Source organism: Struthio camelus, chromosome 29 (assembly GCF_040807025.1).
Source record: "Struthio camelus isolate bStrCam1 chromosome 29, bStrCam1.hap1, whole genome shotgun sequence".
Lineage (NCBI taxonomy): Eukaryota > Metazoa > Chordata > Aves > Struthioniformes > Struthionidae > Struthio > Struthio camelus.
In genome coordinates, this window is record NC_090970.1 from 2,932,291 (window position 1) to 2,954,171 (window position 21,881).

A 21,881-nucleotide genomic window follows, 5' to 3' on the forward strand; every position below is an offset into this window, starting at 1 on the left:
CTGCCTGGTGCTGCTTTGAAGGAGAGCTCCTGGCACCAGACGTGAGGACAAACCAGCTTGGCCCTGCCACACGCCCAGCTCCTTCAGTGGGTGGCTTAGCTGGTGCTCTCGGGCTCTGCCTGGGCCATGCCCGGGGGGACCCTGGAGGCAGAGCCTGCGCTGGCTTTTCCATGTGGCAGCCGCCCTGCTGAAAGCTGCTGGCTTGGCTCGAGGCTTTGCTTGGCAGAGAAATCCCAGGCCTTGCTGAGACGGGGCAAGGCAAAGGCTTGAGAGCAGCGGAAGCCTTGTGCCGTTTCCCTGGTTGGAAGTGTGCTTGTCTAAGGCTGGTGCGCTGGCCCTGTCCGTGCTGCTGAGTGTGTCCGTGTGCTGCCATGTGGTCATTGGTGAGCTCTCTGAGCACGGCCCGAGAGAGGGGGAGTGGTGCCAAAGAGTTTTGTCCTCCTTCCTTGAAGCCCCAAAGGGTCCCTCAGTAGGGAGGCCTGTGGGGTGAGGGCCTTGAGGGCACGGGAAGCACAAGAGAGAGGCAAGAGCTGGCGTGATGCGCCTCCTGGGAGAGCACTTGCTCGGTGCTTCGTGGAGGCGGGAAGGGAGCAGGAGCAGAGGTGGGAGTGGATGTTCAGAGGAGGTCCCTGTGAAGGGTTGGAGAGTGGGTCTTGGTGTGTTTTGGGTCCCTTGTGAGTCACCTCGCTGCTGCCATGTGTTCTTCTGTGTGTCCCTGCTGCAGAGGGGCGTGCTGGCTGTCCACCGTGTGTGAGGCGCTGGGTGGGGGTGAGGTGTGTGCCAGAAGTTGGGTGGCGTGTGGTGGGGAGAGGCGGTGGCCCCAGGGTGTTGGTTCTGGGTGCGGGAGGAGACGTGTGGAGAGAGCAGTGCTGTGCGTGGGGAGTGCCATGAGGCTGGGGAGGTGGGGAGTGCTGCGAGGTGAGCAGGTGCCTTGGCTACTGGGGCCCCGGCTGCCCTGGTGGCCCCATGAGCCAGGCACGCTGGCAGCTGGCTGCCTTCTGCCCGCTCAGCTTCACGCCTGGAGTTTCCTCCGCTCTTGCCAGGCTCTGCAGCCAGGTATCCCACAGAGACTGTGAGATACATATAAATATGCAGCTGAGAGAATTTGGAGTAGAAGAGGTCATCTTTCAGAAAGGGTTCCTTGCTGGAGATTCTTGAAATTTGCACCTCTGGTTAGACATCTGTCTAACTAGATGTGTTATTACACTAGCAGCGTAAGCAGTTTCCTCTCTCCCCTATAAGCAAAGGCTAAGTGAGGCTACTGCACCAATTATGTACAAAGGTAGGCACTGTTTTCCTGTGATGTGGCAGGGTCCTAGAAACTCTTTCCTTATATTGCAGTAGTATCCTTCAATTAGCCCTCAATTAACTATTCAATCAACCCCCCTTCAATCCAGTGAAATATGGCAGGTCGGGGGAGAGAGTCTTGATTTTTTCCTATCGATGGCCTCACTGTTTTGGGGCTCTTTGCTGCACCTTACACCCTGCACCCTGCCCCGGGCTCTGAAATCAGAAATCCATATGCTGACATCCAGCAGATCATGTGGGACTTCTTCCACCCACACAGTTCACATGGAAATGGTCTCTCCACAGTGGAGCACTCAGAGGTGCTCTTTCCAGTGGCAGTGGCACAGTCCTTAGCTTTTCAAATGGGCCAAATAAGGGAAACTTCCAAAGACCAAGTATTTCTTCAGAAAGTAGAAGTCAGCAGTGAGTAGGAATCTCAGCTGCCCAGAGCTTACTTTCTGTGCTGAAGACTAAGCAAATGAGCCCATTGCTTTTGGACTGGAAGAAACATCAGCTGATGCTCAGGCACTTTCCTGCAAGTCAGCAGGAAACACTTCCTGGGTCCGAGCTGAGAATCAGCGTGCCAAGCTGGAGTTGTTTGATGCAAATAACCGCCTCAGAATTAGGTTCCTCCCCTTTCCACATGCTCCTCTCTGCCCTAAGGGGGTCATTTGGGAGCTGACCCTTCAGGTGTCCAAGTGAGCACATTTGGCAGAGTGTCACTGAGCTGGTCACTGAGGCCTGCAGTTTCGGAAGCTCTTGCCAGGATCTCCAGCTGGAAAGCTGACTCAATCCCAGTGTGTCTCCTTTCTGCTAGAGAGAGAGAGAAAAGAGACCCCCATAGCTGGATCATCATGTCCAACAGGAAGGGGAAAGGCCAGCAGGTGGCACAGAGCTTGGAAGGTGATTGTGAGGTTATTTCTGCCTCCCCATCTGATGGGCCAGTATCTGATGAGTAGCAGACCAGCTAGCAGGCCCATCTCCTGCTGACACAGAGCCTGCAGGCCCAGAGCCCTCGCCCTGCTGCCAGCGCTCTCTCCCCAAGGCAGCCCAGGAAGCTATGGCCTGCCTTCACCCTGAGGACGTGTTGCTGGCTTATGCTGCTACATGCTGCCTCCCTGGACGCCCCCAGGCCCTTCTCGGCCAAGCTGCTTTCCAGCTGGTCGGCAGTCAGCATGTCCTGGTTCAAGACATTGCATTTCCTTTTGTGAAACTTCCTGACCGTTCCTCTCTGCCCATTTCTCCAGCCTGTCACAATCCCTCCGAATGGCAGTGCAATCAGAAACTTGCAGGCCCTTAGGAGGCACAGGCCCATGCAGGTGACTGTGTGGTCCCTTCTGTGTCTGTAGGTGATGGGCCAGGAAGAAGCTTGTGGGTGGGAAACTGTTTGTGAGGTGACTTGTGTCTCAGTACCTGATAGGCCAGCAGCAGGCACATGGCTTGGATTTTGGTTGTGAGGTCATTTTTGTCTCGGCACGTGATAGGGCAGCCATTGGCTCCCGAGCAGAGGAGGTGCTTGTGCGACTGCTTCTGTCTGAGTACCTGATAGGCCACTTGCAGGCCGATGGTTTGGATGCTGATTGTGATGACGTTCCTGCCTGAGTACCTGTTGGGATAGCAGCAGGCACATGGCTGAAAGGCTCACTGCGGGCAGGTGGTCTTGGAAGAGGACTGTGAGGTTACGGGTAAAGGATCAGCTGGTAGGCCAAAAGTCTTAACAGGTGGGGACATTGTGATGAGAGCCATTGTCTTAGGAGGTGGAGTCATTGTAGTGAGAGCCATTGTTTCTCAGAAGCTCCTTGGATGGTAGGAGGCACATGGCCGTAAAGTGGAAAGTCAGGTCACTCCTGTCTCTGCCAGTGATGGGCAAGGAGAAGGCACATGGGTGGGACCTCACAATCAACACTGCAGCCGTGTCCCCTTTGCCTGCCTCTCCCCATCCTGTAAAGGAAGCGACCTCACTATCAACACCACAGCTGTGTCACCTCTGCCTTCCTCTTCCACTCCCCTCTTCTGACCTCTGCCTTCCCCCTTCCGCTTCTCCTCCTCTCTCCCAGCCATCGCCCCTTTACTGGCACCTTCCTCTCCCCTGTCCCCATGGGATTTCACACATGTGGTGGGCAGCTCACATGGCAAGATGAAAATGGGCTCCTGGGGAAGGCAGGCTGGGACAGTGAGGAGGTGGAGATGTGCTCTGTGCAAGAGGGTGGCTGGAGTGCACAGGGCTTTGCCCTAGAGAAGGTGACGAGCCAGTCCAAAGCACGGCACAAATGGACCCTAAGGCAGGTGGAAAATGGGCTGGACCACTGGGCCAAAATGCTGTGACCAGTGGCACAAGGTCCAACTGGTGGCTGGTTACTTGCAGCATCCCTCAGGGATCTACATTTTAGGCAGCACTGTTTAATGTTTTCGTTAACATCCTGGACATTAGGATGGAGCGCACTCTCCGTGTGTTTGTGGACTAGGTGCAACGGGGGCAAGCCTCTGAGCAAGCTCATCTAGTTCCCTTGGAGTGAGTGGGGGATGGTATTAGATGACGTCCAGAGGTCTTGTCCACCCTAAGTGCTGTGATTCATTCCCTGAAGAGCTCTGGAAAGACAGAACAGTGAGAGGAAGCAGAAAGGACAGGGAGGCAGAAGGCAGCAGAGGAAATAGGTCCCTCTGAATAAAGTAGTTGCTCAGAACATAGTTTCTCCATTCAGAGTGTTAGTAGAAAAGGTATTGGGCTGAATAACTGGTCACAAATATCTATACTCCACTAGAAGGAGGAAATACTGCACTGCATGCACTTGGTGCTGCTAAAAAGAAAGAAAGAAAGACAAGATTCATTAGAACTGGTAAAACATACTTGACCTTCTGGAAATGGCTGTGTGTTCTTTTCAGTTTGGGCATAGAGTTGTTTTTTGGATAGGCTTCAAGTTACAGCTAAACATTTTCATTCAGGCCTTTATTTGTTTGCCCTCGTATAGAGGCTGTTGCTGCCTGAGATGCCCTGGGGTCACTGAGTTCCCATGACTAGAAAGGGAAGGGCAGACACCTGGGTTAGGCAGAGACATCTGCCCTGGAGGGGTCAGGCATGGGGTGAGATCAGTCTCAGCCCTGTTGTCACCTCAGATGGGGTCGCACTTCACTGACCGTGCAGGGAAGGAGAAGGGAGTGTGGCTAGACTCATTGGGACACCTGTAGGACGTCACTGTGACACAGGTACGTGGAGATTTGTGCAGATGTGGCCATCCAAGAATACAGCGTTTTCTTGAAGCTGGTCAGCCTGCTTTCCTCTATCAGGCGAGAGAGCTCGGCATGTCAGAGGGTGACTCGCTCTGTGCAAAGAGTGAGGGGTGGCAGGGACAGCTGTGGTCAGGGGGAGGTTTTATGAGCACTGGGCTCTGTGCGAGACACAAAAAGTTCTTTTTTAATGGTGTAGGCCTGATTATAAGAGAACTGTTAGGAAAACTACATTAAAAATGAAACAAGAAAGAAATTAAGAACAAGATTTAAAGCAAAGAAGTGTTTTGTTATACTTTCCAGCTTCAAATTTTGTCTGTGTGTGTGTTCTTATTGTCTTTCTTAATTTCTTTTTCTTTTTAATTTAGTGTTCTGTTAGTATGATTTAGTGGTCTTATAATTTTTTTTTTATTATTATTATTTAAGGAAAGATTTTCAGAACTGGGGTAGGATGCTGTCACAGGGTCACGGACACTTGGTGCCATTGCAGGTGCCCTAGTCCCCTCTGCCCAGCCTCCCTCTGCAGCTCTGAGGGGCTTCGGTTTCCCACAGGTCCCCTGGGAGAGCTGCCAGGTCTATGAAGGTGTATCAGAGTCACCGGGGCCTCTCCAAGCACCACTGGCTGCTTCTGGTTTGACACCTGAGCTCTGCCTGGAAAGGGGAAGACTTGGTTTTGACGTTTCAAAAATATGAACACGCTTTGATAGGCTGAAATGATTGAATAATTTTAATGTCAATGATTTCGTATGATGAAATAGTGGAAATCTTCAGGAAGGATATTAATCTCAGGAGAAGAAATACTGATCTGCCCTCGACCTTATGTTTCCACTGCTCGGTGTATTAGGCTGTGGATGGCATCTCTGTCATCTCCCACATATTTCCACATGTCCTGCCTACATTGATCACTTCTGAGGTCAACTTTGCATCAGACGATCTGGGCTTATGCACTTCCCATAGTTTCCCAGTTTTCCTCCTCCCCTTCCTCTGTATCATTCAGGCACCTCTCAACTCCCTAGTCGCTGCTCTGAGCTTCAGGGAGTCGGAAGCTTGTCTCGTCTTTCAGCACTCTCATTGTCTCTTCAACCAACTCCTTCACTGTGTTTCTAACTAGCCTCCCCCATCTATTTGTCAAGAACATGTCAAGGAAGGCTATTCCTTGCAGACTGTGCACCTCCCTGGAGGCAACTTGCCCTTGACATACACTTGAGGATTGTATTGTATTTCTTAGGACACTGCATCATGTTTATTTTTGTGTAATCAGAATTGAGACAAATCCTTCTGTGTCTGTTTGCAGCTGATTTTCTAAGGAAAGCAGGTGGGAATTGGTGCCCAGGAGCTGCAACATTCAGCTACAGGCTTGAGTGGGAAAAGGCTAGATGTTAAGCCGAGTGAGGGAAGTCCCCAGGGGCTGAGGAGAGAAATGTCAGGGCTGGGGAGGTGGAGAGGAAGGTTGTCCATACATGTCTCCTATCCAAACTACTGCTTTTCCCAAAGGTCCAGGCTTCATCAAGGGACCCTGTGGGTCAGTGTGAATTGGAGAAGGTGGGCATCATTTACTCTGAAACCTGAAGACTAAAGAAAGCTTAAAAAGCAGACATCTCTCAGGTGCTCCTTGAAATCCTTCTCTTTTCAATACCCTCCTGAACACTTGCCAATTAGCCACAGAAGAACTGAAGAAAATGATGGAAAGAGACCTGGGTTGTTAAGGCTTTTTGCATTTTAATGACCCCTCAGGTGTATTTGTGCTGAGCCCATGGGCCTCAGATGCTGAGAAGGGTGAGCAAACCTCTCCAGAAGTTGAAGGGAGAAGTAAATCTCAAAGTTTCTTGGAGTGTTAACGAGTCCCACTGAGGGCCATTACTGACAAAGCCTCCCCAGGGGGCTGATTAGAGCAGAAAGCTGGAGGCTCTGATTGCAGGTAGGCCAAGACAATGTGCAGGTGGCTGTGATGCCAAGTCAGCCTTGGTGTGTGTTATGAATCACAGCAACCAGGCCCTGACACCCAGTCCTTGTGAAGGGTGGTGACTTCCCTCACGCGTTGTTCGGGGCTCTTTCTGGGGGTCAGTGTGAAGGTGGGCATGTGCAGCTCCAACTGCAGGACAACAATATGGCATCTCTTGGTTCCCCGTGGACAAGGAGGTCCCAGTGGTTTAAGGTCCCAGTGGTTTAAGGAAACTTCTTCCCAGAGGCCTTAGGAGCAGAGACAGCAACCATAGCCAAGAGGCTAGAGACCTCGGTTCTGTTGGAGGCTTTCAGCCATGGCAGTGCCCTCAGCCGTCTCCACCACAGGCTGTCCTACACTGTCCCATGCCTGTGCCTGCATCCCTGAACCCTGTAGACACCCAACATGCTTCCTCCCCTTGCTCTATCCCCGGGATCTCTCCATACTTACTGAGGTCTCTCTATCCTTGCTGGTGTTCTTTTAAACACAAAGGCATGGAGTGACCTCAGAGGCCTCTGGGTGACCTGTTGCACCACACCACTACTCTTCAAGTGACATGTCTTTTTCGTGAAGCCCAGGCTGTACCTCTCAAGATGCAGTTTGTGACCCTTTCCCCTCTTCGTGCTCTTTCCTACTACCAACAAAAGCTCCATCCCCTCTGGAACCACCCTTCAAGCAGTCCCAGGCTACTACTATATTCCATTTGTCTTTAATACTTCACCAGGCTGAAGAAGTCGAGGTCCCTCTGCCTCTCCATACAGGCCATGGCCTTCAGGCCCCCAACCCCATCTTGGCAGACCTCCTCTGGACCCTCTCCATGTTCCTCCCCATTCCTCCAGCACTGGGCAGCCCACACTGGGACACACTATTCCACATGTGGCTACACCAGTGCTGAGTTGAGGGGGATAAGAACTGCCCTTGTCTCGATGGCTATGCACTTCCTAATGCAGCCCTCTATGCAGCTGGCCTCCTTTGTGGTGAGCAGGCAGCACTGGCTCATAGGGCATCCCTCGTGTAACATCTAGGCCCTTCTCCTCAGGGTCACTCTTCTCCTGGTCAGGTCTCAGCCTGTCCTGATGCACCAGCCTGTTCTGCCCCCTGAGGCAAGATCTGACACTTCTCCTTGCACAACGTCATGAAGTTTTTGTTGGTCAAAACCCCAAGCTTCTCAAGGCCCCTCTGGACTCAGGCTCCTCTGGGTCAGCTGTTAATGTATGCGTACTGATGGCTCATCCTATCTTGCAGTGCCTCTGGCAGGGTAACAGCGTGAGGACCTGCAGGACACTACACATAATAAAAGGCAGTACCAGTTTCAAGGCCCTAGTGGTAAAAGTAGAAATCACCATGGCAACCATCTCAGACAAGCCAAATGAATGCACAAAGAAAGGAAACCCAGGGCCAATGGGGAAACAGAGGTTGGCTGACTGCATGGGAGGGGATCAGGAGAGTAAAAGAAGAGATTGGAAGGGAGAAAAGAGGGAAAAAATGCAATAAAAGGTGAAGGAAAAGAAAACTGAAGGTGATTTGGGGGTGGCTGCCAAGCAGCCCTCAATCTGAATGACTCTGACCAGAGCGGGACAAGGAACATGCAGCTGATCTGGTGATCCTTTTGGGAGACCTACTTCCATAGTCACGAGGAAGCTGAAGGTTTTCCCTAGGGTCAGCAAGGGAAGACCTGAGGTGGAAGGAAATGCTGAATCATTCAGGCAGGTTGGGAGGGGCCTGCGGAGGTCTGTAGTCCAGCCTCCTTCCCATAGCAGGGTCAGCGATCAGCTCCATCCAGGTTGATCAAGGCTTTACTCCTTTAGGACTTGCAAACCTCTAAGGGTGGAGATGGCACCACCTCTCTGGAAAGCCTTCCCCAGTGCTTGACTGTCTGGATGGGTCAAAAGTTTCTCCTTATCCTCAGCCTGAAGCTCTCTAGTTTCAGCTAATGCCCATTGGGGCCTCATCCTCCCATTGTGCACAATGGTGAAGAGCCTGACTGCATCTTCTTGGTGACATCCTGGAAGGTATGGGGAGGCTGTGATTAGGTCTGCGCAAAGCCTTCTCTACTCCAGGCTGAACAAACCCATCTCCCTCAGCCACTCCTCACAGGACAAGTGCTCTGGTGCCTGGGCTCCTTGGGGGTGTGCCACCAAACTCACTCCATGTCATCAACAGTGTTCTTCTACACAGGACCCCAAATGCTTGTGGTATCTGGATGTGCTCTAACAGGTGTTCAGTAGAGGGGGATAATCCCTTCCCTCAATTTCCCAACTGTGCTCTTGTTCAGGCAGCCCAGGACACTATGGCCTCCGTTGATGCCAGGACATGCTGCTGGCTCTCGCTCACTTTGCTGCCACAAAGACGTCCAGGTCCTTCTCTGCAGAGCTGCTGCCCAGCTGGGCACTCCCCAGCCCAGATCACTGCAGGGTGTTTTGTGTACCCCAGGTGCAGGACTTGACATTTGTTTCATCTGTGAATTCCATAAAGGTCCTGACAATGCATGCCTCAACAAAATGTGAGACAATGTCAAACCCCTTGCTAAAACTGTGGTAAATGACATCCACTACTCTCCTCTCCTCCACAAGGACAGGCCTTTTATCACAGAAGGTAATCAAGTTGATCAGGAAGGCTTTACCTCCAGGAAATCCATGCGGACTGTTCACAGTCACCTTCTTCCTATGCCCAGAAAGGTGATGCAAGAGGACTCATTCCATGACACACTCCTCACCAAAGTGCGGATGAATGGCCTGCAGCTCCCTGATTTGTCCTTGTGGCCTATTTTGAAGATGGGCACAATATATTCCTTTTTCAGCTCATTGGGACCTCTCCTGATCTCCATAGCCTTTCAAAGGTGACAGACAGCAGTCTTGTTGTGAGAATGGCCAGCTCTCTCAATGTCCTCAGATGCAGCCCACTGAATCCTGCACTTATATGGGTTGAGTTCTTTCAAGTCATCCCTCACTCCGTCATCACTCACTGTTGGTTGTTTTCCTCTGCTCGATCCAGCAGTGAGCCAACATTTTCCTTTTTACTCTTTTATTGAAACTGAAGCAGTAGCAGCTCTTCTTCATGCCCTTGTCATCCCCTTCAAGTGTTTACCCTTGGGGAGCTTTGGCTTCCCTAACACCATCCCTGCTTCGCTGGACAATATTTTTGAATTCCTCCGTTGCAGTCCCTCCCTCCTTCTGCTTCCAGTATGCTGCCTGATTGCCCTGGAGTTCAGTCCTGATTTCCCAGTGCGGCCAAGCCAATCTTTCAAGCTGCCTATTAGTTTTACTGAGGGCCTAAGGCCGGCAAGAAACAGTGCTGAGCTGAGCAGGAGAGGGGTTTGCTGCCTGAGCTGATTCTGCAGCACCTTGGGGCCTGTGACAGAGGTGAACCAATCTCCAGGAAGGACAAGGTGCCACTAAAGAAGTCCCTAGGCCTGGGCAGCCTTTGATCCAGACATCCCGAGGACATCCTTAGCCCAGTCCCTGTTCATATCATGTGAGGGGGTGAGAAGAGGTTCAGGGGGAGAAGAGCTAGGAGGGTTGGAGAGTGCAGAGACCTGAGTGTAGACTCTGCTGTGATGTGCCTCCCAGTCCTGCAGCACCCCTGGCTGTAGCTGGGAAGGACCTTGCCTCCATGCCATGGTGTTGGTGTTCACTTGCTGGCACACAGGCCCCAAACCCCTTTGAGAGACCCTGTGGGGTCTGCCCTGAACCCACTCCACCAGCCCATGGCTTCCCTGGAGGTCCTGTGTGGTATGCATCAGCCAGTTGCGGTTCCTGCTGGGCACCCCAGGCACCTGGCATGGTGCTAGAGGCTCTTTTTATTGCCTGAAAATGAGAGCCCCAAATTAACTAGAGTATCTGCAAAGCTGGGATGTGCCTGTGTCTTGGCTTTGTGGTGACTTGAGCTGCAGTATATACAGCTGGTGGAGCCTGGAGAGTGACCTGGCTGTCCTTACTGTGAAGTCCTCCTTTTGGTCAGCTGAACAGCTCTGTGGACTCCATAGAAACACATGGCTAAGGAAGGTTCAGACACTGAAAATATTTGGTGTAGTTTCAGGTGGCCAAGGGAACCCACCCCACGACCCCTCCGGCCCACAGCTGAGGCTCAGGCAGGATGTGGGTGTCTCAGAATTGCTCCATCACAGCTGTCACACACACACACACAGGACTTGGACCAAGCCTGGAGTCTCAGCCATCACCAGGTCTGTGGGTGCGAGCTACTGACTCCCCTCTCCACCCCTATTGCTCATGGTGGCAGCTCAGACAAGGGCTTGCATGCAGGCACCTGTTTTGGGCACAGCTGAGCTGAGGCCAGAGGGATCCCACCTGCTAGGGGGTTGTGGGCTGCCTGGGAGGGAGCTGAATCCCCCTGCTGCCCAAGGCCTGCCAAGCTGACATGTACCACCTGCATTTGCTCCTCTGAATCCCTGCCCTGTGCAGGGGAAATGACCCCCTCCCTCTCCCTCTCCCTCTCCCTCTCCCTCTCCCTCTCCCTGCCCAGGTCTCCTGCCTGGTACGGGGACAGGAATAGGGCTTGAGAGAGGGGAACATGTCCATCTCTCTCCACCTCTGTCCCCTGATGGGATCAAGCACGCTGCTGAAATCAGTCTCCCTCCACAGTCCAGAGAGGGACTGGAGGTGATGAGCACACTTGCAAGAGCATTTCCCAGAGGGGACCGTGCTGCCGCTCTGGAGCTGTCAGCCTTGGAGCCCCAGGACAATCTTGAGGGAGCCCGAGGGGCAGAGCAAGTCATGCCTGCAGCTGTGTCCCTGCTCCTGAGTGGGGCCAGGGTCCTGGGAGAGAGGGAGCTGGTGGCACCGTGGCAGCAGTGCCCATGTGCCCAGCTGTGTGCAGGAGCAGCTCCTCTGCCAAGAGCAGCAGGGCTGTGGGCACTGCCTGCTGCTGCTGAGAGGAGCTGCGAGAAGGCAGAGAGAAGTGGAAGGCAGTGTGTAGTGGGAGGAGAGAGGAGAGCTCCTTGTGGGAGACATTTTCCCAGCCGTTTGCATGGTGAGTGTCTGGCTGCAGGGCAATAGGGTTGTGAGGATCGCTCTCCCGGCTCCTGCAGGGCAGAAGAGGGAGAGAGGCTTCAGAGCAGGGATGTCCTGCCCCACTGTCCCCGGGACAGGGCGTGCTGCTTCCTTGTGCCGAAGCTGGTGCAGGGGTGTGAAGCTGGGGTATAGTCCCAGGTGCAGTGTCCCTGCCACCGCGGGGTGTTGTGTGCCCAGGGCAGTGACTCTGCTGCCTGCGTGGGTCAGCACTCAGCCTGCCTGGGCAGCAACCTGCGGTGCTGCAGGGAGAAGGTCTGGGTGGGAGGAGCGACCCCCCAGCAGGGCAGGTTCATTGTCCTGCTGAGAGGGTGCTGCGTGGGTCAGGGCTGCCCACAGCTCTCGCTCACCATGAGGATATTTGGAGAGTGGATTTTTCCAGAGGACTTGTCTCTGCCTGGTGGGAATGGAAATGCAGCAGTCAGGTTTAATCCAGGGGCTAAGCCTCTTCACCAGCACACTGAAGGGTGACAACACCTGCAAGGCACCTCAGCAAGTGCCTTCACCACCCCTCAGCCTACAGGCACCACCAACATCACCTTGCCAGTCTCATGGGAGATCTTCTGGTCTGCTGTTTAGCTCCTGCACACAGGGAGATGCTGCTGGGCAGCTTCCTGCTGCTTGGAGATTTCTGTAGTGCAGAGCTGGGATCACAGTGGGTGGGATGGGGTCTGTGTGGGGACAGAGGAAGAGCTCCCAGCAAGGACATCTCCAAGCAGCAGAGAAATAATCCAAGAGGGAGGGGAAACTGCTACCAGAAACCTCATGCGAGGTTGGGGTGCAGGAAATGCTCTGCCAGCTCTGGCAGTGCAGATGCTTTTCCCTCCGCAAGCCCCCTGCATCTGTCCTCTGCCACCCAGCAGAGCCCTCTGCCCTCAAGGTCAAGGGATCTAGGACCAAAATAGCTTTTTCGGCACCCAGAGCCCCAGAAGAGGAGAGGAGCAGCTCTCCTGCTGAGTGCCCATTTCCTAAACCGTGATCGAGGGACTGAGGACAACTGCCCCATGATGTCTGCATCTGGGAGGTGGTGTGCACAGCTGGGTTAGGGCAAGACCTTGCCCAGTATCTCTGTCTCTTTCTGTCTTTGCCACCCTAGGCAGAAGCATCAAGGTGTTGCTCCTTGCTTCTCCCCCTGTCCGGGCTGCTCTTGTTCTTGCTCTGGGGCTTTCTGGGGATGACATTTGCAGCTGCAGAGTCTAAAACAAACTTGCCTGCTGCAGAGCTGTTTCTGTGGATGGAGTGAGAGGAGGAGTTCTCGTTCTTGCCTCAGGGGCTCAAAGGAGCACAGTGTGGGGCTGGGGAATGAGCTGACTGTCCCTTCAGGACACCTCCACCTTTAAGACCCTTGACCCTCCCTGGGCTGTGCTGCTTGGCTATGTGCTGCCCTCAAGAAGGGCACAGCTCTTCTGGAGGACGTGCGTGATAGCTGAATGTCCCATGCAGAAGCCCCAGAGGTGCTAAGGAGCTGGAACTGCTGCTGGCGGTGGCTGTATGTGGGCAGCTGAAATAAGCGCTGTGTATCTTTGGCTAGAAGCTGAGTGTTGAGACCTCCCTCCATCTCAGAGCCACATCACCAAGTCCTTCTTCTGATCATCAGAGCCATGCACTATGTCACACCCTCTCCATCACTCTCACAACATGTGAGCTGAGAAAGGGAGGAGAGTTTGGAGATGTGCGCTGTGCAAGTGGACACCCCTATCAGCACAGGCCAGTTTCCTTTCAGGGTAAGTTGTGGCTGAGATTGTCCTGTGGCTGAGAGAGGTGAATGCCCAAGGCATCTGGGACTGGGACTGCTGGGGAGACCAGTGCGCTGGCTTTGTTGTGCGGCACTGGGAGAGCTTTGGCCTCTTGTGACTCTCTCATCTTCACACTGAGAGCAGTGTAGAGGGTGCATATTCCTACCCTGCAGAGCAGACAAGCAAACAAACAAGCTGCCCAAAAGTGAAGCTGTTACTTTTGTGGTCAAAACTCGATGGGAACATGCTGAAAAACCCTTCTACATTGGAGCAGGACTGATGCCTCTGGAGCCGTCGGGCAGAGGTCCCTGCTCCTCATGGCACACTCAGCCAGCACAAACTGGAGCTCTGGACATGCAGTGGAACAAAGGTGCTGCTAAGAAGGAGAAAAGTAATGTGTGTGTGTGTGTGTGTGTGTGTGTGTGTGTGTGTGTGTTGGTGGGGAATGTCTGTGTGCAAGGAAAGAATTTTGTTCAGAGAGGGTCTCTCCTGACTTGTCACTGTCTTTTCCTCCTTGGACAGTCCTACATGCATGGAGAGAGCAAAATGTCCAACAGCAGCTCCTTCAACCAGTTCCTCCTCCTGGCCTTTGCAGACACACGAGAGCTGCAGCTCTTGCACTTCTCGCTCTTCCTGGGCATCTACCTGCCTGCCCTCCTGGCCAACGGACTCATCATCACCGCCGTAGCCTGCCACCAGCGCCTCCACACCCCCATGTACTTCTTCCTCCTCCACCTCGCCCTCCTCGACCTGGGCTCCATCTCCACCACTGTCCCCAAATCCATGGCCAACTCCCTGAGGGACACCAGGGCCATTTCCTACTCGGGATGTGCTGCCCAGGTCTTTCATTTTATCTTTCTCATGTCAACTGAATATTCTCTTCTCACAGTCATGGCCTATGACCGCTTTGTTGCCATCTGCAGACCCCTGCACTACGGGACCCTCATGGGCAGCAGAGCTTGTGTCAGGATGGCAGCAGCTGCCTGGGCCAGTGGTTTTCTCCATGCTCTCCTGCACACTGCCAACACATTTTCCATACCTCTCTGCCAAGGCAATGTCCTGGACCAGTTCTTCTGTGAGGTTCCCAAGATCCTCAAGCTCTCCTGCTCACACTCCTACCTCAGGGAAGTGGGGCTTATTGTGGTTAGTCTTTTGTTATTCTTTGGGTGTTTCATTTTCATTGTGCTGTCCTATGTGCAGATCTTCAGAGCTGTGCTGAGGATGCCCTCTGAGCAGGGAAGGCACAAAGCCTTCTCCATGTGCCTCCCGCACCTGGCCGTGGTCTCCCTCTTTGTCAGTACTGTCCTGTTTGCCTACCTGAAGCCCCCCTCCATGTCCTCCCCAGCTCTGGATCTGGTGGTGGCTGTTGTGTACTCGGTGGTGCCTCCAGCAGTGAACCCCCTCCTCTACAGCATGAGGAACAAGGAGCTCAAGAATGCACTGAGGAAACTCTTTCAATGGGTACAGTGTCAGCACCAGTAACTGTCCCACGTGCATCTCCTCCTCATTCCCAGGGCATCTGGCATCAAGGCTACATGGTGTTTTTTTTTTTTTTTCTATTTTTCCCCTTACTTTCTCTGATCCATTCTTGCAAAAAGAATAAAAAGTTTTGATTCATGCCAATTCTCCTCAGAAGTCTCTCATTTGAATATAACACAGACACCATGAAGAAGCACTAAGCCAGGCTTCCCCTTTTATCCCCCAGAGATGGGAGTTGCTTCCCACCCCAGCCAGCATGGCCAGGGCTGAGTCAGGAGTCACCCCATGGCCCCGTGGCCCCACAGCCACTCACTCTGCAGAGCAGCACCGCCAGCCTGGGGCCCTGCAGGGAGCACAGGGGAGGGATGTAGGATCAGCTAGGCCAGCATGGACACACTGACCTGGGGAAAGGCTCTCTGGGGAGCAGAGATGTCCCAGGAGAAAAGCAGGGCAGCAGGCAGAGACAGAAAGTGAGAACGAGAAACAGGTTCCTCTGGGCACCAGCTCGGGGCAGGTGGCTCTGTCCCTGGGGCAGCAGGAGGTGCCGGAGGGGCTGCAGGGCCAGGGCTGTCGTGGTGTGCTGGGCAGTGGGGTGGGCATGGAGGGGTTGCAGGCAGCCAGGGAGGGGGATCTCGTGGGCACAAGAGCAGGGGAGACAAAGAGCGACCAGCCTCATTGCAAGACCTTGTTCCCCTTGCGGGGAGCTGCTCCCCTTGTCCTTGGGCCGTGTCGGAGTTATGCTGTTGTGGCAGCCCATGCCAGTAGTGCACGTGCACCACGAAAAGGGCATGTTAGATAGCCGTATGTGCCACTTAGAGATTCTTTAGCTGACCTGGGGGTTGCCTTCTTGAGGTGTGAGGGGGTTTACAAGAGCCAGCGCACACAACACTTAACAGTAAACAAACTTTATTCCTCCTCTAACAACAGTAACTATATATATATATCTGTATATATAGATATGCATATATACATAGACACAATATTTATATACTAGTACAGAAATGAAAATTGACAATAATGACATTATTTCATATCAAAGTGTGCAGCAACAATAAAGAAACATCCTTTAGAAAGGGGAACAAGGTCGTGGAAGGGGATTGATGCCCAAGCTACTAGACGGCTGTGGCTAGAGCTGAACTGACAATGAACACGGCTGGGGGGCAAGAGCCCCAGAGGGAAGAAGGGACACCTGCGTGCAGGGCCTGCTGCAATTATCCCTCCGGACGGGGTATTCTCCGTCCCCGGGGACGGAGCAGCAGCTCCCTACTGGGACTGGGACACACGGCTCTTGCCTGAAGAAGTGGCACTCAGTTAGAGGCCTCCTGGAAGACCCTCCGGACGGGGTGACACCTCATTGTAGGAGTCGGAGAGGGAAAGGTCAGGTTTCCTCTCCACGTAGTGTGGTGCCCTCGCACGGCGCTCCGGTCGAGTGGGTGTTGGTGACGAAGTCCCATGGAGCATCGCTTCCGCTGCTCCGACGGTGGCCAGCCGCTGCAGCTGCTCGGCGTCTTCAGCTGGGGAAATGTGCCTGTAGGAGGCGACTGGGCAACTCGAGAGCTCTGACAAGAGCTGCCACAGCCTCTTCTTCCCCGGCCGCATCGACCTTCGGCGAGTGTCCACCTGCCTTTGCAAGTTCAAGCTCTAGATCTCCAACATGCACACATGTGCTTTTATCCAGGGGTTCTTATAACCAGACTACTCCAGTATGTAGTCACCCAGGAGGACTAACCTGACCAATCAAATCATGCACTTTCAATCCGGCCATTTGCATACCCGCTGCCTTGCCAGCCTCCCAGAAGGTTCCTTTGGTCGACAGCCCAGACCACCTGATCTGGGATGCCCAATCAACTTAAAAGGAAAGTTGCGGGGACCTTGTGGCGCAGTATCGATCCTGCTCCAGGTTATAGATAGGGCACGGTGATTGGCCGTTCGTCTTCTAGTATGTTCCTATGGTGGGGAGGGGAGATAATTCACCATAAAGGCATCCCATCACTCCATCCCATCATCTGCATCACTCACAAAGGCAAACAGCATTGGCTCCAGTAGTGACCTCTGAAGAACATCACTGGTAGCCATTAGTCCGTTGGACTTTGCACCACTGTTCTCCGTCTTTGGAGCCAGGTGGCCTCCAGCTAAATTCCTGCATACTCCAGTGCTTACTGCTCCATCCCACATCTCCCCACTTTGGTGACAAAGGTGCTAGGGAAGACCATGTCAAAGGCCTTCCTCCATTCAAGCTATACACAAGCTATGCACAGCACTCCCCTTGTCCACACAGCCAGTCATCCCATCACAGGAGGCAATCTGGTGGGTCGGGCACAAGTTGCCCTCCATGACTTCATGCTGGCTGATCCCAATCCCTTCCTGGGGCTGGAAATCACTCCCAGGAAGATTTGATTTGCAGGGGCTGAGGTGACACGGAGCAGTCTGTCCTTTCCCAGAGGCTTTTTCTTGTCCTTCTGGAAGGTGGATGCAATGTTTGGGGGGAAGGTGGGGAGGGTTGGGACTGGAGAGCAGCTGTGGGGCTGTGCCAGCTCCTACCACACCGCTGGTCCCTGCGGTTTGGGGAGAGGGGAGATGGGGCAGCACGGGGGTGGTGGCATGGTCAGCAGAGGAAGGGCAGGGAGCAGTAGGGGCTGCAGCAAGGGGTCATGGACAGTGCTTCTGCAGCACAGAGGCTGGCGCGTTCATCTCACATGTGAAAGTCCCGCACTGACCCCAGGCAGAAACAGGCCACTTCCCTGGTGCCCGGTGGCACCCTCCCAGCAGGACAGGGACATAGGAGGAGGGCGCTCTGCCTGTCCCAGTGCTCAGGACCTGCTCCCCAAGGCCGGCCCAGCTTTGCCTGAGGGGCCTCTTGGTGCTCAGCCTCTGCTCTGCCGTGGCTGGGGCAGGGACAAGAGCTCGTGGGGCAGGGCTGGGAGAGCTCTCCTGGTGGTTTCTTTTTTGCAGGGGAGCCGTGAGGAGCATTGGGGCTCCCAGTCGCACCCTGTCCCTGCACCTGTGCATGGCCCCATGGCCCCGCTGTGCAGGCACCGGCCAGGGCAGGGTGTGTTCAGGGCTGGGGACACGTCCCCCTGGCACGGTCCCCACCACAGCCGTCGGTGCCCCGTCCCCCCACAGCCCTCCTGCTCTGGCACCCTCCCCCAGCACCCAGACCCTGCCCAGCCCCGACCGTGTCCCACGCGGGGGTCAGCACACAGCCATGGCCCGGGGTCTGCTGGGGTCGGGGCTGGGAGAGAGGCCGGGCAGGGCTGGTCGTTCCCCTCCATGCAGGCACTGAACCCAGCAGGACGGAGCAGCAAAACGCACCCTGAAACCTGGGGTGGGCGACCAGGGCAGGGGGGTGTGTGTCTTCCGCCCCACCAGCCTCCCAGCTGGAACTGGCCCCAGTGGCACCAGGAGGCAGGCCACAGGGACACTCTGGGTCCCTCCTTCTGGTGTCCAGGAGATCCCCTACCCCCAGCCTGCCTGCAGCCCCCCGGGCCAGCCCCTCTCTCCACGACACACCAAGACCCCCTGCCCTGGGGCTCCTCTGGCCACTCCTGCTGCCCCACGGGCACAGCACCCTGCCCTTCCTGGACACACAGAGAAACACGTTCCTGTTTCTCCTCTATTCCTCCTTGCCAGTGCACAATTGCTCCTTTCCTCTTCTCCACGGACCTCCCTGCTCCCCGCAGAGCCTTTCCCCACGTCCGTGTGTCCAGGCTGGCCTGCCCGGCCCTTCCTGGACCCTTCCCTGAGCTCCCCGCAGGGCCCCGGGCTGGCGGTGCTGCTGTGCAGAGGGAGTGGGCTGTGGGGCCACGGGGCCATGGGGTGACTCCACGCTGGCTGGGGTGGTCATGGTGGGAAGCAGACCCAGCTGGACGGGCCTCATTGCACCTGACAACCCCCACCAAGGGGTCTGTGGCCATGGACAACACTCTGAGCAATCACAGGGCATTTCCAATGGCTCAGGCTGTGTTCAGGTGCGTCCCAAGATCCAGCCCGTGCTTTTTCATTGAAGGTGACATGAAGGACTCTCCAGGCTCCCTTCCTGTGCCTCCTGGGTCCCCACTGGCTGTGGTGCGATTTCAGAGCTCTCACTCACCTGTACATTCATTGGGTTTGCCCTTTAAGTGTGGGTGACTGCACTTGATTTTGTGAAGCTCCATTCACTGCCCACCCCAGGGCACATGGTGCCCTTGGAGATGCCCTGGGCTCTCCTGGAGGCTCCATACTGCCTTAGAGAAGGACAGGCATCCGTCTCCAGCCCTGTCGGATGGGAGATACCACCTGACCATCCACCACCTCCAGGAGCCCTGGGCACCCACAAGTGACAGCTGAATCCAGCCCTCCTTCCCTAATGCATCACACATTGAGCTCATCACCTTAAGCCCTTGGAGAGCCCTTGAAAAGCAACAGGGCCTCTCAGGGTGGAAGTCTTCAGGCACATTTTTGACTCCAACTTTGGAATGAGAGCCCAACCTGAAAGCATTGCATAGAGGAAATCCTCTTTTATTAGACCTAAGCCAGCTCTGACCCTGTGACAGACATTCACAGATTCCTCTGTGTCAAACAGGATGGGTTCGGGCTGCTGGAGAAGTGGGATGAATTCAAATCCTTCTGTACAAACATGATTATCAGAGAGACAATGCCCAATGCACAAAAGGTGTCTGAGACAAACTGGAAATTGCTTGTGAGGAGAGATAGGCAGCTTAGTGCTGCTGAACTAGAAGCAGCTGAATCAGTTTGTTCAAGGGCACCTTTGAGCTCCTTGTTCCTCATGCTGTAGAGGAGGGGGTTCACTGCTGGAGGTACCACCGAGTACAGAACGGCCAGCACCAGATCCAGAGCTGCGGAAGAGATGGAGGGAGGCTTCAGGTAGGCAAACATGCCAGTGGTAATATACAGGGAGACGACAGCCAGGTGAGGGAGGCACATGGAGAAGGCTTTGTGCCTTCCCTGCTCAGAGGGCATCCTCAGCACAGCTCTGAAGATCTGCACATAGGACAGCACAATGAAAATGAAACACCCAAAGCATAAACAGGCACTAACCACAATAAGCCCCACTTCCCGGAGGTAGGAGTGTGAGCAGGAGAGCTTGAGGACATGAGGAATCTCACAGAAGAACTGGTCCAGGACATTGCCTTGGCAGAGAGGAATGGAAAATGTGTTGGCAGTGTGCAGGAGAGCATTGAGAAAACCACTGGCCCAGGCAGCTGCTGCCATTTTAACACAAGCTCTGGTGTCCATGAGCATAGCATAGTGCAGGGGTCTGCAGATGGCAACGTAGCGGTCATAGGCCATGACTGTGAGAAGAGAACACTCACCTGACATGAATAAGGCAAAGAAAAATATCTGGGCAGCACATCCTGAGTAGGAAATGGCCCTAGTGTCCCTCAGGGAACTGGCCATGGATTTGGGGATCATGGAAGAGATGGAGCCCAGGTCGAGGAGGGAGAGGTGGAGGAGGAAGAAGTACATGGGGGTGTGGAGGCGGTGGTGGCAGGCTACGGCAGTGATGATGAGGCTGTTGGCCAGGAGGGCAGGCAGGTAGATGCCCAGGAAGAGCGAGGAGTGCAAGAGCTGTAGCTCCCGTGTGTCTGCAAACACCAGGAGGAGGAACTCCTTCAGGGAGCTGCTGTTGGACATTTGCTGTGCCCTTGCTTCAGGACATTGTCCAAGGAGGAAAAGGCATTGACAAGTTAGGAACAGGCTTCTCTGAGCCAAACCTATTCCCCTCCTCAGAGCAACCCCCACATTGCCTCTCTCCTTTACCTTGTTCCACTCCCTTCCCTCACCTCTGCTTTGGGCTGAGTGTGTGGTGCAGAGCAGGGACCTCTGCCCATGGGCTACAGAGGAGTCAGCCCTGCTCCACCTGGGCCTGTAAATGGAGGTGTCAGACTGTCCTGTGCAGTTGGTGGAGATACCTGGGGATGGGCACCCTGAGCGGGGTGAAGGGGATTTGGTCTGGGAAGCAAGGGGAATATTCTGTTTTTCTCATTGGGAGAGATGAATACAGCGCTCATGCCAGCTGTGTCTGGAAGAGAAGGTCCCTGCGGGGGACGCATCTCTCCCAACCTTGCCCTCTTGATCAGAGCTGCCTGTATCTGAACCAGTCACACCAGCTCCCACTCCAGCATGGGAGAGAAACAGTGCAGTGAAGGCAGGGGCTGACCCAACCCTTCCTCAACCTCTCTGCCCCACTGACATGGACCCTGCCCTCACATCAGTTCACCCTCTGCACTCTTTCTTCAGGCACTGTCAGGGGAGTGGGAAGTTCCTGCCTCCGCTGCAGCTGAACCCCCTCCTTAACCCCACCGAGCGTGAGAGCAAGAACCAGAGCAGCACAAAGAGGTGAGGAAACTGTGAGGACTACTGTGACACTCCGACCACAAGGAAAGCAAGGAGCAAGACACAGACGGGCTCTCAGGAAAGCCTTCAGCTCACCCAGCTGTGCTCACCACCTCCCAGACAGCAACCAGAGCAGGACAGTCACTCTCAGCCCCTTTGTCCCACAGTGAGAAACAAAGCTCTGCTGGAGGTCGGGCTGCTGAGGAGGGGGCTCATGCCCTGCACCCCCTGGCCTGGAGGGCAGAGGCTCTGCTGGGTGGGAGAGGAGACACAGAGGGGCTTCCTTAGAGGAACATGTCTGCACGGAAGAGGTTCACGGGGAGGTCTCCACATTCCCCCTCCCACAGCATTCATGTTTCCAGCTTCCTCTCTTTCACTGATCAGATCTTCCCTGCTCAGAGCTTTTCCTCCTGGGAAATGGGAGCTGCTTCTCTATCCCTCGTCTTCTCCCTGTCAGCGCTCACAGACCCCATGCAGAGTGGGGAAAGAGTTTTCGGAGGTTCCTCGCAGACCTCTTGATCTCTCTCTGTCAAGTCTAGGAACATCAGTCTGTTGTCCAAACCTGGCAGCTCCTTTTCCAACCCTCCCACCTGCAGAAAGCAGGAATCGGAAAGCAGAGACTCAGGAAAGCTCCTGATCTTCAAGGCAACCCCTGCCATGAGTGACCTCCTGCAAAGGTCCCTTGGAAATACCGTGGGGGTGAGCTGGAGCTGAGAGCAGCCCTGACCCACACAGCACCCTCTCGATAGCAGAATGAACCTGCTCTGAAGGCGGTCGCTCCTTCCACCCAGACCTTCTCCCCACAGCGCTGTGGGGAGCTCCCCGGGCAGGCTGAGGGCTTACTCACGC

The 21,881-nt window shown here is 54.6% G+C and overlaps 1 protein-coding gene across 1 annotated transcript in view; it reads right to left on the minus strand.

Annotated features, from left to right (window-relative positions):
* The window catches only part of LOC138062744 (olfactory receptor 14I1-like), a 36,694-nt gene extending 16,364 nt beyond the window's left edge, over positions 1 to 20,330 (minus strand). The window contains exons 1-3 of the mRNA XM_068921751.1: positions 20,009 to 20,330; positions 19,442 to 19,531; positions 19,219 to 19,301 (exon numbers count right to left, since the gene is read on the minus strand). Of these exons, the coding sequence (XP_068777852.1) occupies positions 19,219 to 19,301; positions 19,442 to 19,531; positions 20,009 to 20,330 (495 nt within the window). The remainder of the gene's footprint in view (positions 1 to 19,218; positions 19,302 to 19,441; positions 19,532 to 20,008) is intronic.
* Positions 20,331 to 21,881: the final 1,551 nt, after the last annotated feature.